The 18,914-nt window shown below is 37.8% G+C and overlaps 3 protein-coding genes across 3 annotated transcripts; 2 read left to right on the top strand and 1 right to left on the bottom strand.

Annotated features, from left to right (window-relative positions):
- Window positions 1-1,345: 1,345 nt before the first annotated feature.
- LOC149383674 (uncharacterized) lies at window positions 1,346-2,907 on the top strand. The gene is made up of 3 exons (XM_089627879.1): window positions 1,346-1,754; window positions 1,909-2,633; window positions 2,902-2,907. The coding sequence occupies exons 1-3, from the start codon at window positions 1,346-1,348 to the stop codon at window positions 2,905-2,907; spliced, it is 1,140 nt and encodes a 379-aa protein (XP_089484005.1).
- An 8,044-nt stretch (window positions 2,908-10,951) lies between these two features.
- Window positions 10,952-13,212, top strand: LOC149383673 (uncharacterized). Its single transcript, XM_089627877.1, has 2 exons — window positions 10,952-10,961; window positions 12,356-13,212. Exons 1-2 carry the CDS (start codon window positions 10,952-10,954, stop codon window positions 13,210-13,212), a joined length of 867 nt encoding a protein of 288 aa, XP_089484003.1.
- A 4,550-nt stretch (window positions 13,213-17,762) lies between these two features.
- LOC149383672 (uncharacterized) lies at window positions 17,763-18,914 on the bottom strand. Its single transcript, XM_089627876.1, has one exon. It carries the CDS (start codon window positions 18,912-18,914, stop codon window positions 17,910-17,912), a length of 1,005 nt encoding a protein of 334 aa, XP_089484002.1. The 3' UTR covers window positions 17,763-17,909.

The following is an 18,914-nucleotide window of genomic DNA, read 5'->3' as shown; positions in this document are numbered from 1 at the left end:
ACTTACTGTTTTTTTCTTTATTTAATTTACTTTTACACCTCAACTTATTTAATTTAAATGAATAAACAAACAATTAAATACACTCCCTCATCCGACTATCAAAATTACCCTTATTTACCAGAATATGTGCGTTCCACGTGATTATTTAACTGATGATCGGGCCACTTTTTTGACGGAAGGACCCAACTGCTACTTTTTTATATAGCAGGGGGTTAACAAATAGTTTTAAAAAGATAGGGGGTATTTTGCAGTGCGACCATAAATTAGGGGGCAATTATACAATTTGTGTTACGGTTTGAAATATTATTTAAAAAATAAAATTGACAAAATTTAAAAGTTACATTGAGTAAGAAGTTGCACCCTTCCAAATAGGAACTTGCTAATCCATGGGTATACCATGAAGTTACAAAGGTTGTACCTGTGAACCAACCCCCTAAAGCGAAATAGGCACAAGGAAAGAGCAGTAGACCAGACCAACCTACAAAAACAAAACGGTCCCTCCGTAACCAGTCATCCATAGACGGGCCTGAAAAAGGGAGTGGTCAAAAGCGACTGTAAATCGAAGCCAAAGAATTGACCTACATTAAACAAAGAAACAACTCGCATAGATAAATACGATTGATTTATTTCTGATAATAGACAAGTAAGATAAAAAGAAATGATGCAATGTCCTATACAAGCATTGACGAGCATTAGTTTCTTCTTTTAAAATTTACAAAAAATTAGAAAAATAGCCAACTTAAACGTTTGATATTGCTAAATAGCCAAGGTTTGGTAAATATTAAGTAAATAGCCATAAATGATGACGTGACTTAATATGGCAGTGGCTATTTACTTGATATTTACGTTTGTAAATATATAAAAATGGCTATTTACCTACTATTTACCAAACCTTGGCTATTTAGCAATTCTCAATGTTTAAGTTGGCTATTTTACTAAATTACCCTAAAATTTAAACACGAATACAACAAACCCAAGATACAAAACAGACTGTTTCTACACGCGCGGAATTGTAGGATATTTAGAATGGGAACTAAAATAGGATTGGGCTTTTCGCATTTATAAAGGCCCTATTATAATCATATATAATTACAGAGTAACACAATCACATAAACGCAACACCGCCGAATATCGTAAGTTTAGCTCCGAGTCCAAAAAGTGGAATCAATCAATAACAGTTGTTCGTTGATTCGAGGGAGGAAAAGATCCGTTTAAAAAAGGTATTTCGCGTGTTTTATTATTTTTTATGCTCTCTCTTTTCTGGTTGAGGAATTCAGTGAATAGCAAGTTTTTGAAATCATACAAATCTCACAGAATGTATCGACAATTATATTATATAGATAAGATGGCTGGGCTTTGCGAAGACGTCGTGGGGGAGATATTAGTTCGGCTCGCAGATTGCAAGACGGCGATCCGAGTCAGCACGGTGTGCAAGAAATGGTGGAGCGTGATCAACTGCCCCGATTTCAAGCAGAGATTCAACGAACGCAAGAAGAAGAATAAGGAGTGCATGCAATTCACACACGTGTTCAGAAAGTATGCGTTGTACGACGTGCCGATATACGAGCTCTCCATGGGGGCCGGAAGAGGAGGAGAGAAGTGCCTGAAGTCTCTCCCGTACATATCAAACACGTCGTTACTAGCTTCCGGGGGCGGTCTGTTGGCGACGCTCAGCGGGAAACGAAAACTCTGCGTCTACAATCCGCTGACGAAGCAGTGGAGTCTCCTTCCTCAAGGGTACAGCCATCGGATGAGTATCGTAGGGCTGACGGAGCCAGAAAAGCCCACCAGGGGGCTAATTTGAAAAAACAATTTCAGGTGGGCTTGATTGTAAAAAATTTCAGGAGGGGCTTGATTGTAAAAATTTTATAAAAATTGGGCCAAAAGTGCAAAACAAATTTTTTTTAGGGGGGCTTAGGCCTATACTGTCTCCGTCACTCGACAACACTCACTTCAAGCTTGTTTACGTGACGAGCATTGGCGACGAGCGGTTTAACTCGAGGGTGTTCTGCTCCGAGTCGGGAGAGTGGACCGACTCCTCGTTGCCTTTCCCGGGCTGCTCCGAGGAGGCCGCGGATTTCGACAGGGATTGCGTACAGAGCGGCACCGCTCTCTACTGTCTGGGCGGAGATGTGATTGCGACAGTATTGCTGGCCCACGACCCGTTCGAACGGTGGGTCCGCCGCGTTGAGCTTCCTTGCTGCGACGCCAAAACGAGGTTGAGGATGGGGAGCGTGCTGGGACGCCTCCGCCTCTCGCAGCTCCAGTGGTACAAGAAGGGGACCGGAGGGGTCTATTCCCTCAGGGTTTGGGAGCTCGAAGACGATAAACGTTCTTGGAGTCTCGTGCACGACGTGAAACCGGCGAGCTTTCCCCCTCGGACGGGCCTCGTGGTCGGCCTCCATCCCAACGACGGCGGCAAGCTGTTTGTGACCACCGACCGCGAGGACGTCTGTCTCTACGACGTCGAAAGCGACGCCTTTGAAAAGCTTGGCCGATTCCCGTGGTGTGATCTTTTCGGCGTCAGGTATCTCTTGCTTCATTTGTCTATTCTTCACCCTTCCTCCATGCCTTGCCCCGTCCCGAAATTTGTGAATCGTCGCAAAGGAAAAGCCGATATGCTCGACAAACCGGCAAGTGCAAGAAAATCAAAAGAACAACTTTTGCTTAATACTTCCTCATCCAAAATTTAAGTTATTTTATCTAGTGCTTGTCTATTTTCAAAAAATCATTCTTACCTTATCCTATGCATCTTTTCTGCGATGAACACATCTATACAGTTAGTATTGTAAGTTCAAGACTCGGTGTTTTTCATTGCTTCTCCATAATATCCAAAGTTTATACCCAGAAATCTAAAGGATCTGTTCTTTATTATTGTTTAGCTATTCTGGATTATTGCAGGCTTGAATAATGCAAGGCTATATACAAAGCCATTACGAAATCCTTCGTTTGTTTCTTTTTCTTTTATTGTTAGTTTTTGCACTTCGTGTGACTCGATCTCATTGAGCTAACCCCTCTTCTGCTTCATATCATGTGTTTGGCTTGGTATGTTACAATACATTCATACTAGTGATTCAACTGCTTATAAGACATTAGTTACCTCAACTTCAATCAAGGGCTTTTATGATCTTTTCACGTTTTCCTCATAGTAATATACTAAATTTACATATAATCTTACACCAAAAAAAGGCATTTGTGCATGGTGTGCGTGTGATTGAGGGAGAGTTATGATGTGATAATACCAAATTAATAATAAAACTCTCATGTTTCTATTCTACCTCACAACTTTTCTTCTTTTCCTAAGCGGGAATCCGAGGTCCTAACAAAAGTGTAAATGCTATGTAGCTGAATCACGCATGGCTGCAAGAGAGAAACAGCTCTATTGTCGCCAAACACTTAGGCCAATCCCTAATCAAAACTGACAAGGAAAACGTTTTAAATCTGAGCAAGATGCAACTGAGACTCCCGAGACTCTGTATTGATGTGCTATAAAGCTATACCTATCCAAGACCCTTGTGTGTTCTATGAGCTATACAGTTTGAAAATTGTACCCCCTTGGAAAACTTTCCCTTTCCCTATCACTCTAGGAATTCACTCAGAATCACCATTGTCGTAAGACGGCGCTTTAACTTCGTACAACCCGCAAGGCCTGTTATAGAAGTTTTTTATTCCGAGCTTTCTCGTACTAAATCCATGTTCTATCTTTAGGTCTCCCTCAAATTTTCCGACGGCAAAAATAGTGAAAACATGGAATGTATTACCATCCATCAATATACAATGATCCATGAACAGATTGTGGGACATGGAATTCCTTCTCCACTTCCCCAAATCTCGATCTTGCATGGCGAGTCATTTCCGGGGTTCCGAATCACAAGAAGCTTTGTTCCCGACGCCGACGACACAGTTGTAGACACGCCCGTCATCTCAACGGGAACGGCGTCCATTGAAATTCGACAGAATCAGTACTCTCTTTCGAGATTCGAGCAGAGAGCATAAACTTCCTCCTCTTGTTCGCCAAAAAGATCGGCCTGACTGACTAAAAACATTGCCTGAGAACCTTTTTCCTGCACCCAAAAAAAGTTAAGTTGGGTATAAACTATCAATGATGTCAACAACTATATAACGGATTTCATGGTGTTAAGGGACTTAATAGTAGTTATACCGGGATTGGACTTGAAAGTCCAAGCCTTGTCGATGTTGGAGATTCTTGTGAAATTCTGAAGTAGCTTAGACTGAGAGCTGTACTCTTACTCTGTCGATGAATCCAATCCGACTGGAAGATTTTCTACTGGATCGACTTTAGAAGCTTACATGACTAACGGCTTTGACAATCTAGCTCAGCCAATCGCAAGTAAAAAAACTCTACTCACTCAGTAAACAAGTTGTTGAGTGTAATATTAGGCTTGTGAACAAAGAAATGATTCTGAATATATGGCAAGCTGTTGAGTATATTATGATTGGCAAAATTGGTTCAGCGATAGAAAAATTCGACAAGTGATATTACTTTCATCCTAAAAATGTTGGAAGTTCACATAAGAACACGAGAGAAAATTAAAATTCTGTGATTGAAACTCCAAAGACCTATAATAATCTGGAAGTGTTTTGAGCTTATTTCTTTTTTAAATGAACAAACATTTCTTCAGTTATAGCAATTAATATGAGGAATTCGTTGAACATTCAAAACCAGCAATGTATAGACCGACAAACCAAAAGGTATTGAACAGTTAAAGATAAGCAGAGATAAAAGTATAGTAAAGTAGTATACTATACATTCAATTCACTGAGCCACCAAAATATGTGTTCTCTGCTCTCTACGATTACAATGTGTCCCATAGTTTTTATTTATCTTGCAAAGAAAGTATCTCATTTGTTTGATATTTTATTTCCAATAAAAGCATGCAATTACTAATAAGTGATATTGGCCTTAAATTATTCACACGTGGTATAAGTTCAATATATGTTATAATTCCACATATATATATATATATATATATATATATATATATTAATTGTTTTCAATGTTATAATTCTTACAATAATAGTTTGAAATATATAATATATTGTTCTTATAGAAAAACATAAGTAAAAAGTGCACTGTGGACGAAACCAAAATTTTTGAGATATTAATTCTCACATCAATGTGTTTGGAGCGTTCGTGATATACTTGGTGCTTGGACAGACGCACAGCACATTGACTGTCACAGTAGACCTTCAAGCCTTCTTCTTGTGTCACCCCAAGCTCGGCAGTACTCCTCTCAACCACATTGTTTCCTTTACTGCGATAAACTTTGCTTCAGCTGTTGACAGAGTTACCACAGATTGTAAATTTGTCTTCCAACTTGTAGTTGTTCCATACACCAAGAAAACATATCCAGTTTGTGATTTTCTGGTATCAATACTACTAGCAAAATCTAAATCAACGAAAACAGATACATTATCCATTATGTCATCGGCTCCACCATAGCTCAAACCATTGCACAGTGACCCTTTCACATATCTCAAAACCCACTTCACAACTGACCAATGAGCCCTTCCTGGATTTGCCATAAACCAGCTTATGACACTCACCGCGTGAGCCAAATGTGGACGCGTGCATACCATCTCGAACATAAGACAACCCACCACGCTCGAATATGGCACATCCTTCATATCTTCTGTTTCATCATATGTTTGAGGGCTCTGTTCATTGCTTATCCTGAAATGACTAGCCAAAAGAGTGTGGACAGCCTTGGCATCACTCATTCCAAACCGATCTATCACCTTCTTCAAATATTCAGCCTGGCTCAAAAACAGCTTCTTCTTGCTTCTGTCTTTAGAAATCTCCTGGTCCAAGATCCTTCATCTCGAACTATGTATTGAGTTGTGCCTTTAACTGATCAATGGCAGCTTTGTTGTGACATGATATAAGCATATCATCAACATATAACAATAGATATATTTTAGAGCCATCACTAAGGTTTTTGCAATAAACACACCAACCATAACTAGACCTATGATAATCTTGTCTTAACATAAACTCATCATACTTCATATACCACTGTCTAGGGGACTGTTTAGGACCATATAAGGACTTCTTAAGCAAACACACTCTCAGCTCCCTATCTCCAATCTCAAACCCCTCTGGCTGCTTCATATAAATGACCTCATCAAGACAACCGTACAAAAAGGCAATCTTGACATCTAATTGTTCTAACTCAAGGTCAAACTGAGCTAGAAGGGAAAAGATAATCCTAATGGACCTATGCTTAACCACAGGAGGATAGATTTCATTTAAATCTATTCCTTCCTGTTGAGTGAACCTTTTAGCCACTAGCCTAGCTTTGTACCTAGGTTTCACTACACTAGGAATTCCCTCTTTTCTTTTGTACACCCACTTTGACCCAACCAGTTTCTTACTATGAGGTTTATCCACCAAAATCCAACTCTCATTTTTATCCAGGGACTTCATCTCGTCTCTCATTGCATCAAGCCACTATTCCTTGTCAGCAGAATTAACAGCTTCCTTATAGGTTTTAGGTTCAGGCTCTTGTATATCTTCAGCAACACTAAAGGCATAGGTTACAAGATCTTCAAAATCATATCTCACAGAGGCTTGCTGACTCTTATTCCTCTATCTCTAACAAGTCTATAGCTTTTCTCAGACTCATCTAGGCTCTCATCATTCCTATATTGATCTTGTTGGTTCATGTTTTCACTGAGTTCTATGGGCTCCACCTCACTCTTAATACTCTCAGTGGTTCTAGCTTGTTCTAAGACTCTAGGTTCAACTTGAGAAATCTCTTGGTCTTTCTTGTAGGGAAAATCCAACTCATTGAATACTACCTCTACTCACTATGGACTTATTATGGCCAGGTTCTAGACACCACAACTTATAACCTTTGACACCTATGGGATAGCCTGTAAAGACACACCTAATAGCTCTAGGTTCTAGTTTTTCCTATCTTACATGTGCAAAGGGAGAACATCCAAAAATCCTAAGCTTTCCATAGTCTTCTGGGCGATATGTTCGCATCTAGATAGATGTCTTAAAACATATAGCAGAAGATGGACACCTATTGATTAGGTAACAAGCAGTTTGCACTGCTTCAGCCCAGAAAGACTTAGGGAGACCAGATTGGATCAACATACACCTAACTTTCTCTAGGATGGTCCTATTTTATCTCTCTGCTAAGCCATTATGCTGAGGTGTACCAGGAACAGTGTGATGCTTTGAAATGCCAGTCTTCTTGCACAAAGTGATGAAATCTTTGTCAAGATATTCCATACCATTATCAGTCCTCAACCTTTTGATTTTCTTACCTGTTTGATTCTCAACAAGAATTTTTCAATCTTTAAAAGTCTGAAGAGCTTCATTCTTGTGGGCTAGAATGTAAACCCAAACCATTCTTGAATAATCATCAATAAGGGTCATGAAATAACTCCTACCTCCATGGCACTTAGTTCTGGTGGGTACCCAAAGGTCAGAGTAGATGTACTCAAGAATTTCCTGGGTCCTATGGGTTGCAGACTTGGGGACTTAACCTTACTGGACTTGCCTAGGACACAGTTCTAATAGAAGTTTATTTTCATGGTCCTTACCAAAACAACCATGTTTGTTAAGCTTATGTAACCCAACATCACTCACATGACCTAGTCTAAGATGCCACAAAGAGGTTCTATCAGGTCTAGACTCAGTAAGATTAACAGCATAGACAAGAACAGTGCTACCTAATTGAGTGTACAGACCATTATTCCTAGAACCTTTCATCACAACTAAAGATCCCTTAGAAAATCTCATGATACCTCATTTTGCTCTAAAATTATATCCTTGTTTCTCAAGCGAGCCTAGAGAAATTAAATTTCTTTTCAGTTCAAGCACATACCTTACATCGGACATAATTCTTTCTATGCCGTCGAACATCTTCATTCTGACAGTTCCTTGGCCGATGACCTTGAATGACTTGTTGTTGCCAAGAAGGACTTTGCCTTCTTCTTCTTTGTATTCTACAAACCAGGAACTATTTGGCGTCATATGGAAAGTGCAGCCAATGTCCAAAATCGAGTCAATACTTGGATCTTTGTTAGCGACAATGAGTACCTATACGCTTTCATAGCCCTCTTCCACCACTGCAGCTTCACCTTGGTCTTTTGCCTGGCCTTTTCCCTCCTTACTATTAGGACAGTTCCTTCTTAAATGTCCTTCTTTGTGACGGTGAAAACACTTGTAGACTTTTGGTTCTTTGTTGTTGTTGCTTGCTGAAGTCTTCGAGCTGCCCTTGTTCTTGTGCTTTCCCTTGTTGGAGTCTTTCTTATCTGGCCTCCCACGAACTAGTAAGCCCTCTGCAGCTTCATTGTTGGTGTTGGCTTCAATTTGTTTTGACTTCAAGACCACAAGAACTTCATCCAGACTCAATGTTTCCCTTGAGTATTTCATCGTTTCCACAAAGTGACTGTAGGAGGGAGGTAATGAGTTCAAGATCATTATAGCTTGATCTTCTTCTTCAACTTTCACCTCAATGTTCTCAAGATCGATGAAAGTCTTTGAGAATCGAGGTAATCTTTAACGGCTTGTTGTCGCTCATCTTGAAACCGAAGAGCCTTTTCTTCAAGAAAACGCGGTTGGTGAGGGTGTTCGTCATGTAGAGCTGTTCGAGCTTTAGCCACACCCCAGCCGCGGTGGTTTCTTTCGAGACCTCTCGGAGTACCTTATCGCCAAGGTACATAACAATGGTGCTATAAGCCAGTGTTCCTTCTCTTCTTTCGTCATCGCCGATGGGAGTTCCTTCTCGCCCTTGAGGGCTTTTGCAACTTTCATTTTGAACTAGAATTGCTTTCATCCTCTGTCTCCATAGCGCGAAGTCTCCTTTGCCGTTGAAGCGATCAATCTTTATCTTTGTGAAACCCATCTTTCTCTATTGTAGCTCTGATACCAATTGTGAACATTTTATTCTTCGAACGATAATTCAACCACAAAGAAAAACAAGATTCGACAATTACAAATTGGATCGCGAACAAACAAACACAAACACGCGAGGATTTTTACCTTGGTTCTGCAAAATTGCCTACGTTCAGCTTCTCCACTAATCAACGGTGTGTACAACAACAATTCACAGTAGAGCAAACGATACACAAGTCTTGTTTTCTCTCAAATCGATCGATTCGAAGATTCAATCGATTTCCTCTCAAGAACGCTCGTATTTATCCCAACCCTACTCTCAGAACTATTTCCCAAAATCAATCGCTTCTCTAGAGTACTAACACAATTAATCTCGTTAGTTACTCCTACCTCAATCTCAAAGCCTTTATATCACAAGCTTACAAGATTCCAAAAATAACTAACTACAATCAATCTAACCTGTATTGACCTCGAAACTTGACTTGTTAACCTGTTGTCCATGTATGTAGCAGTGATCGAAAACAATATCAACATATATGATATTTTTATACATTTTGTAATATATAAAAACAATTGTTATTATGTATTTGGTAAATTATTGTATGTATATTTAGCACAAAAAATATCTTCAACGAAGCGTGGATACGTAAACTCATGTTTACTAGAATAAAAACTTATTTGAATACTCTAAAATATATGCTATATAGTGAACATTGTACTATCTTTCGTAACTAACCCCTTTTTTTCCCTTTTTTTCATTATCTTTCCATTTGTATTCTCATGTATACATACATTTAAATTAATTATATATATATAGAGAGAGAGAGAGAGAAGGAGAGAGTTTAAACTTTAAATCACATATGACTTTGAACACACGTACGCCAGCACGCATTCCCTACATGATCATTAAATTAATTGGAATGATTTCTTCACTATCTGAGAGGTCAGGGCCGGCCCTACAGTTAAGCGGGCTAAGCCATCGCTTAAGGCCCATAAAATTTGAGAAAAATAAAGGCCCCAAACTTTTGTTGTTGTTGGTGGTTAATATGCCTCAATTTTGTTCAGAGTTGTTGGCCCATTTGTTGCACAATAAGGCCCAAACAGCCAAACATGATTTTGTACAAATTGTACGTAGGGGTTTATATAGGGTTTTTCATGTCTTGGTCAAAATTTTGTTTATTGCTTTCTAATTAATAATACATTAGTGCGAAATGCATTCAAGAAATATATTAAAGTCCATATCCGACATAATAGTTACATGAATCCTGTATGTATGTGATCTAAACATAGACAGATAACATTCGGTCTAAGTTTGAACTAGTCTAAAAGTAATTATTATAAATTATATATATAAGTATTTGATAGTTTTTTAGTACGAATCTATTTTTATATTTATATATTGATATTAAAGACATGAATATTGTATTTTATATCATGCAGGTTTTCATTAACAAGTGGTATATTCATCCAGGATTTGGTTTTTACAGATGGATATAAGAAAAATACGTCAAATTAACTAGCTTTTGTGTTCACCTAGATAATATAAATTTTTGTTTTGAGATAGTTAAAATTAAAAAAGTGAGAAATATAGGATTAGTTTTACTTAGAAATCAATTTATAACTAGAAACACATCGCCTTAATTCTTTTCTTTTTTAATTTAAAATGTGCTTGTATAATATGTACTATTTAACACCAAAATCAAATATAAAAATAAAGGCCCCAATTTGTTGGCCCATTCTTCATTGAGTTTTTAGATTTTCTCTTTCTAGTTAGATTATTTGAAGCTTTTTTTTTTTTTTTTTTGAGTTATAGTAGACAATTACTGTTAGACCGTATATTTCTTGAAGCTCATTAGTGGGCTTTGTATGTGGAAAATAATGTGACCCAAGTGTATTACCTATTAGGGTTTAATAATAATAAGATAATTCCTATTGGTTAATTAATTAAAATGTAAATTCCTATTATAACCTGATGGTGGGTCTATATAAAGAGAAACCCTAGGGATTGGTCATCTCTCAACCTATTCCGTAGTTTTCCTCTGCCATCAAAAGAAAGCTCTGAAGTCTAAAGAGGTCATGGATCGAGGTAGGTTTTCTCAATCCCTAATGTTCTGTGAGAATCATCTAGTTCTAAGATCTTGGCTATTAGGATCGTTTAAATTATGCTTACATGTGGTATCAGAGCCTTGATTGTGAATTAGTTATTTTCCGTTTATGAATCATCTTCGCTGTGTTGCTATTATTTTGTTCGGATCCGATCGAGTTACGTTTTGTGATTGTCTTTCGAAATTCCCAAATATTGAATCTGTATCAATCCCTTTTTTTTGTGATTGTTTTCATGTTTCGAAATACTCACTGATTCTTTAATGGATAAGAATTAAGAACATCATTCTTCTTTGGCAGTGTGCCGTATGAGTGGGCCATTGAAATTAAGTGCTTTAATATAAAGTTATGAAGTTAGAAACATATATTGGATGTTTGATTGATTATTGTGGGTTTTGGTGAAAGTTAATTCATGAAGTTTGTTTTAATTTTGATGAAATTATGTATTTGGTTCATTCTCTTGTTTTTTCTGCAAGTTTTGTTTGTCAGCCTATTTGTTTTCCTTTATGATTTATTGTTTTATGCTTTTATGTATTAGATCGAGTTACGAATATTAAACTTTTTATGAATGTGTTTTCCGCATAAGGTATATTAAGCCATTGATTGATGAAATCAATTCCTTTATTACTTGGTCAATCGAGTCTGTTGACTATTATGAATTAATTCAGCAGTTTCAATTTTTAAGTGAATATAATGTTTTGGCAAATTAAAGTTATTGTTTTGTTTAAACTTGATCACCAAAGTGATTTGGTTTTATGATGTCTTATATTGCCAATTGTAAGATAATATTTTATACGTGGCATTTTAATGTTTTTATTGAATCTGATCACCAAAGTGACATGGTTTGATAAATCTTATTTTGCCATAATCAAAATTTTATATTTTAATTTTGATATCCATATTGTGATTAATTTGTTAGTCACCAAAGTGGCCAAATTATAATGTTTTGAATATCAAATTAAAATAAATTCAATTACTCATGTTTATGTGATGCTTTTAAAGTAAATGACGTTATGATATTGTGTCATGAGTAAATTGAAGTTCATGGGTATAAAATATTTATGGATCGCCCAAAGGTTGATCATTTGTTTTTTAATTTATGAACATTATCGTGGTAAATTGATATGCTTGGTTAGGTATGTTTAGTATATCCAAAGATTGCAAATATATCTAATTTAAGTATGTCAATAACCTATTATGTGAAAAATTTATTTTTTAGCATCAATTATGTTTACCTCATCGTATATATTGTTGATCTGCCCAAAGGTGACTTCAGTGTATACCTTATGTTTATTTTACGTGTTCTGAATCTGTATTATGGATTAGGTTTATTACTCAAAGCATTAGCGTGTGAGCATATATTATTTAATTTTGCAGCCTATTTTCTTGTTTCTCTTCAGTCACAAGCCACGTCTGTTATTAAGTTCATTAGTCTTAATTTCTCTGAATGGTCAGAACAAGTTCAGTTTCACCTCGGTGTTCTGGATCTTGATTCGGGACTCTTAAGTGAGAAACCTGCTGCTCTAACTGATGCTAGCAGCGCTGACCAAAGATCATTCCATAAAGCTTGGGAAAGATCTAACAGACTTAGCCTAATGTTTATGCGAATGACTGTAGAAGACAACATCAAGTCCACATTTAAGAAAACTGAAAGTGCTGAGGAATTTATGAAGTTTGTGGAAGAAAGCTCTCAGTCCGACTCGGCTGATAAGTCACGGGCTGGGGCACTAATGGGTAGGTTAACCACCATGAAGTTTGATGGTTCTCGTACCATGCATGAGCATGTTGTCGAAATGAAGAACATTGCAGCAAGACTGAAGACCATGGGAATGGAAGTGAATGAAAATTTCCTAGTAACGTTCATCCTCAATTCCTTACCTCCTGAGTATGGCACATTTCATGTGCATTATAACACTCTGAAGGATAAATGGAATGTGCATGAATTACAAAGTATGCTCATTCAAGAGGAAGCGAGGCTTAAGAAATCAGGAAATCATTCTGCCAATCGCGTTGGTCATAAAGGAGCTAGAAAGAAACCACGGAAGACTGGAAAGGGCAAGCAAGGACTATCAAAGCTTAATGAGTCATCTGTCCAAATCCACAAGAAGGAACTAAGTAAAGATGTGTGCCGGTTCTGCAAAAAGATTGGGCACTGGCAGAAAGATTGCCCAAAACATAAGGCATGGTTCGAAAGAAAGGGGATTTCTTACGACCCAAACCATAAGCCAAAATGAAAAATTCATCCTCATGGGAAACAGAACCAAAGTCCAAGTTGAAGCCATTGGAACCTATCGTTTAGTCTTAGACACTGGGCATCATTTAGACCTTTTTCAAACTTTTTATGTCTCTTCTGTTTCTCGCAATTTGGTTTCCATATCTAAACTCGATAAAGCTGGGTACTCTTTTAATTTTGGGAATGGATGTTTCAGTTTATTCAAACAAAATCTTTTCTTGGGTTCTGGTATTCTTTGTGATGGTTTGTATAAACTAAAGCTTGATACCTTTTTTGCTGAAACTCTTTTAACCGTGCATCATAATGTTGGTACTAAACGTGGTTTATCTAATGAATCGTCTGCTTACTTGTGGCATAAACGTTTGGGTCATATATCCAAAGAAAGAATCGAAAGGTTGGTAAAGAATGATATCCTACCTAATTTGGATTTTACCGATCTTGGAGTTTGTGTTGAGTGCATTAAGGAAAAGCACACAAAACAGACACTTAAGAAAGAAGCCACAAGAAGCTCACAGCTCCTTGAAATTATACATACCGATATTTGTGGGCCATTTGACGTTCCACCACTTGGTGGAGAAAGGTATTTCATCACTTTTATCGACGACTTTTCACGTTATGGATATGTCTATTTGTTGCATGAAAAATCTCAATCGGTAGATACCCTAGAGGTGTTTGTCAATGAAGTTGAAAGACAATTAGATAGAAAGGTGAAAATTGTCAGGTCTGACAGATGTGGTGAATACTATGGAAGATATGATGAAAGTGGACAGTGCTCTGGTCCATTTGCTAAGTTCCTAGAAAGCCGTGGTATTTGTGCTCAATACACTATGCCAGGAACACCACAACAAAATGGTGTAGCAGAAAGGCGTAATCGTACTTTAATGGATATGGTTAGGAGTATGTTAAGCAATTCTTCTTTACCCAAATCTTTGTGGATGCATGCTTTAAAGACCGCTGTATATTTATTGAACAGGGTTCCCAGTAAGGCAGTTCCTAAGACACTTTTTGAACTTTGGACAGGAAGAAAACCTAGTTTAAGGCACCTGCATGTTTTTGGTTGCCCAGCGGAAGTAAGAATTTATAATCCACATGAAAGGAAACTGGACTCAAGAACAATCAGTGGTTTCTTCATTGGTTATCCAGAAAAATCTAAAGGGTATCGATTATGTTGTCCTAACCATAGTACGAGAATTGTTGAAACTGGTAATGCTAGGTTCATCGAAAATGGTGAAGTCAGTGGGAGTTTGGAACCACGTAATGTGGAAATCCAAGAAGTTAGAGTGCAAGTAACTTTGTCTCTACCTTCTTCTCAAGTTGTTGTTCCTGTTCATGTTGACCATGATAATGCTTTGCAAGAACAACAAATTAACGACCAAGCACCACTGAATGATGTCGTACCAAATGAACCTATCATAGATGAACCACAGGAAGTTGCATTAAGAAGATCTGTAAGAGAACGAAGATCCACTATTTCTGATGATTATGTGGTTTATCTACAAGAGTCGGAATACGACTTAGGAATTGATAATGATCCAGTTTCGTTTTCACAAGCCATAGAAAGTGAGAATTCTATTAAGTGGTTAGACGCCATGAAAGAAGAGCTAAAATCAATGGATCACAACGAAGTTTGGGACCTTGTTGAATTGCCTGAAGGTTGTAAAAGAGTAGGGTGCAAGTGGGTCTTCAAGACCAAGCTCGACTCAAATGGCAATATCGAAAGACACAAGGCTCGACTCGTTGCCAAAGGTTTTACTCAGAAAGATGGTGTTGATTACAAAGAGACTTTTTCGCCTGTCTCTAAAAAAGACTCTCTGAGGATTGTTATGGCTATGGTAGCTCATTATGATTTAGAGCTCCATCAAATGGATGTGAAAACTGTCTTTCTGAATGGGAATTTAGATGAAGAAGTGTTCATGGATCAGCCTGAAGGTTTTGTGGTTGACGGAAAGGAACATATGGTATGTAAATTGAAGAAGTCAATTTATGGACTTAAACAAGCTTCCCGAAAATGGTATCTCAAGTTCAACGATACCGTCACATCTTTTGGATTTAAAGAAAACATCGTTGACCGATGTATATATCTGAAGATCAATGGGAGTAAGTTTATAATTATGGTTTTGTATGTTGACGACATCTTACTTGCAACTAATGATCTTGGTTTATTACGTCAAACCAAGGAGTTTCTCTCTAAGAACTTTGAAATGAAAGATATGGGTGAGGCATCCTATGTGATCGGAATAGAGATATCTCGTGATAGATCACAAGGATGGTTGAGATTGTCTCAGAAAACATACATTAATAAATTTCTTGAGAGATTCAAAATGGACAAATGCTCTGCAGGTGTTGTTCCAATTCAGAAGGGAGATAAATTTAGTCTCAATCAATGTCCAAAAAATGAATTGGAACGCAAACAAATGGAACAAATTCCTTATGCGTCTATTGTTGGAAGCTTGATGTACGCACAAACTTGTACCAGGCCAGACATCAGTTTTGCTGTCGGAATGCTGGGCAGGTATCAAAGTAATCCAGGAATAGATCATTGGAAAGCTACAAAGAAAGTACTGAGGTATCTGCAAGGAACGAAGGATCGTATGCTCACTTATAAAAGATCCGATCACCTCGAGGTGATAGGATATTCAGATTCAGATTATGCCGGATGCGTGGATTCCAGAAAGTCCACTTTTGGCTATATGTTCCTTTTAACCAAATTAGTGATTTCATGTAAGTGTGAAGCAGTTTGTCATTACTGCATCCACTATTGAAGCTGAATTCGTAGTATGCTTTGAGGCTACGACTTATGGTTTATGGCTGCGGAACTTTATTTCAGGACTTGGAATTGTCGACATTATCGCCAAGCCGCTGAAAATTTATTGTGATAATTCCGCAGCAGTCTTCTTTTCTAAGAAAGACAAGTATTCGAAAGGTGCTAAGCTTATAGAATTGGAATACTCTGTCGTTAAAGAATAAATTCGGAAACAAAAAAAAAATGTGCCAATCAATCACATTAGCACAAAGCTTATGGTTGCAGATCCATTAACGAAAGGATTACCCCTAAGGTATTTACTGATCATGGTGAAAGAATGAGGATCCTTGGATGTCATCCTTGACGTAATGTATGTTTTGTGTGATTGACACTTTGAGCTCCTTTATTTTGTTTCTGATATGAAGTAATGAATCTTGTTTTCTATTATGATTAGTATATACATGAATGCATTATATGATCAAGATTCGGACCATTATGAATACCTTATTACGTGTCATGTTAGGTGTGAAGCTAGTATTGTGATACATGGAAGGGACTATGTCGATAAATTGACGTACAACCGCTATGATCCTTATTAGTTTTCATACTTAATAGAGACTTTATGATGTAACCAATTTTATGACGAATTTATCTTATTCTATGCGCACTTATGTTTATTATTAAACTATTAGGTACATTATGACACATGGGCCAAGTGGGAGAATGTTAGACCGTATATTTCTTGAAGCCCATTAGTGGGCTTTGTATGTGGAAAATAATGTGACCCAAGTGTATTACCTATTAGGGTTTAATAATAATAAGATAATTCATATTGGTTAATTAATTAAAAGGTAAATTCCTATTATACCCTGATGGTGGGTCTATATAAAGAGAAACCCTAGGGATTGATCCTCTCTCAACCTATTACGTAGTTTTCCTCTGCCATCAAAAGAAAGCTCTGAAGTCTAAAGAGATCAAGAGAGAGAAACCAGTTTCGGTGATTATCCGATGCCGTCACCGTCACTCTCGTCATGGATCGAGGTAGGTTTTCTCAATCCCTAATGTTCTGTGAGAATCATGTAGTTCTAAGATCTTGGCTATTAGGATCGTTTAAATTATGGTTACAATTACTTCTTTTATTTTTATGTGTGTTGATTTGCATTTTAGAACATAGAAAAATCATGTTTAATTTAAAAAAATATTAGTGGCAAAATTTAAATATATAAAGATTTTACATAGTAACCATATGAATATGAATGATAAGTTTATAAATATTTGTGATCGTCCTCTTTTAGCTTTTTGAAAATGATGTACTTTCTTAATAGTTTTTAAAAATATTTAATATATCCTTGTTTTTTTTTAAGCCTAATTTTTTTCTTTCGCTTAAGGCCTCATTATATGTTGGGCCGGCCCTGTGAGAGGTATGGTTAATTAGGGTTCCTTTTCTTTGTCCTACAAAGTAGTAGTTTAGAAGCACTTTTCTCTCTAACTTCATATAGCTTAAATAAACTTTGTGAACAGAAATTCGTATTTATCAGCTTTATATTATTGTTCGTATTATTAAGAAATCACAATATTTCTTTGTAGTAACATACAAAAATACTAACCATAATCCCGAGTTTTTATTCGGGTTAATAGTATGACTTGACGTGTACTGTGTACATATTGACGTGGCATTTACCATTCTCGTTCCTTCTTCCCAATTTGTTCAATTTTTTTTTTCAAACATCTCGGTCTTTTCATTCTTAATAAATAATACTCCACACGAAAAATATTAATGTATCCCTTCAATTTCTTTTTTTGTTTACTTCCCAATAAATATATTCTTGACTAACGTTTCTTTTCCTCGCTGCTACATATATAAATATCATATAATAAACCCTTAAAAACTCATGCTACATAATAATAATATATTCCCAAACTCTAAATATATAACCGGTAGCAACGTTAAATAGTCAAACACGATATTCTTCAAGCTGAACATCCTTGGCGGTGGTGAGAAAAACGCAGTCAATGTGGAGATAAACCTCGAGATGATCAGACAAAGCCGATTTGTCAATGTTCTCGTGATGGTAAGACTTGCAGACAAAGTATAGAACGGTCTGAACGACGAGCTCGAGCAAAAAGAGGCTCACAGAGACCAAAAGGCACAGCGCTCCGTAGAAAGCTCTAGTCACAAAAAAAGCATTCCCATCAACGACGAGATTCTGAAACGCGAACTGCAAAAGAAAGCCCAAACCGACCGAAACCCCGTAGACCCAAAAACACGTCCACATCTTGCCTTTCATCAGAGCTGAGCTCTTCCTCATCGCTTCAACCCCGCGAAAGTCTTCGAGGACCGAGACCACGCCGGCGAGCTGCCACGTCAGCGAGAAGTACACGAAAAAGACACCGTACGTCACCATCAGAAGGCAGAAGAAAAAGAAAACAATGTACTCGTCAAAGAAGAACATGAAGATCGCGAGGAAGATTGCGAAGTGTAAGAGAGGGTAGACGAAGAGGTAGAAGAAGATGACGGAGAAGGTGACGATCAAGCGCTTCCAGACCCTGGGAACGACGGTCATGACCCTGGAAAACGACATGTCGTTTTTGGCGGCGTAGACGGAGGCCACGGTGTAGACCACGGCGGCGGTGGAGAGGAGAGAGAAGGCGAAGACGAGCGTGAAGTACACGGCCTTGAAGAGGAGGAACAGGGCCCACTCCGACACGACGGCGCGTGTGAGCCTTTCCCGGTCGGCGGTGTTGTCCGGAGAGTGGTTGAAGTCGTCCTCGTCGGATTCGATGGTGCTGAGAAGGCGGTCCGAGATCTGGGCGTGAATGAGGACGAGGAGGCTCAGAGGGAGGATCAGAGAGAGTGCGATCTGGCTGAAGATTCTTCTCTGTGACGTCACTATCTTCTTCGCCTCTGCGAACACACCAAGGAACCCTAGGAACTGCATTTCACTTTGCTCCGTATTCAT

The sequence above is a fragment of the Urtica dioica genome, chromosome 10 (genome assembly GCF_054948205.1).
Source record: "Urtica dioica subsp. dioica isolate 48M chromosome 10, U.dioica_male_clone48M_v1_H2, whole genome shotgun sequence".
Taxonomy (NCBI): domain Eukaryota; kingdom Viridiplantae; phylum Streptophyta; class Magnoliopsida; order Rosales; family Urticaceae; genus Urtica; species Urtica dioica.
The sequence above is the reverse complement of the archived record's forward strand: the minus strand, read 5'-3'. Positions and strand labels throughout refer to the sequence as shown.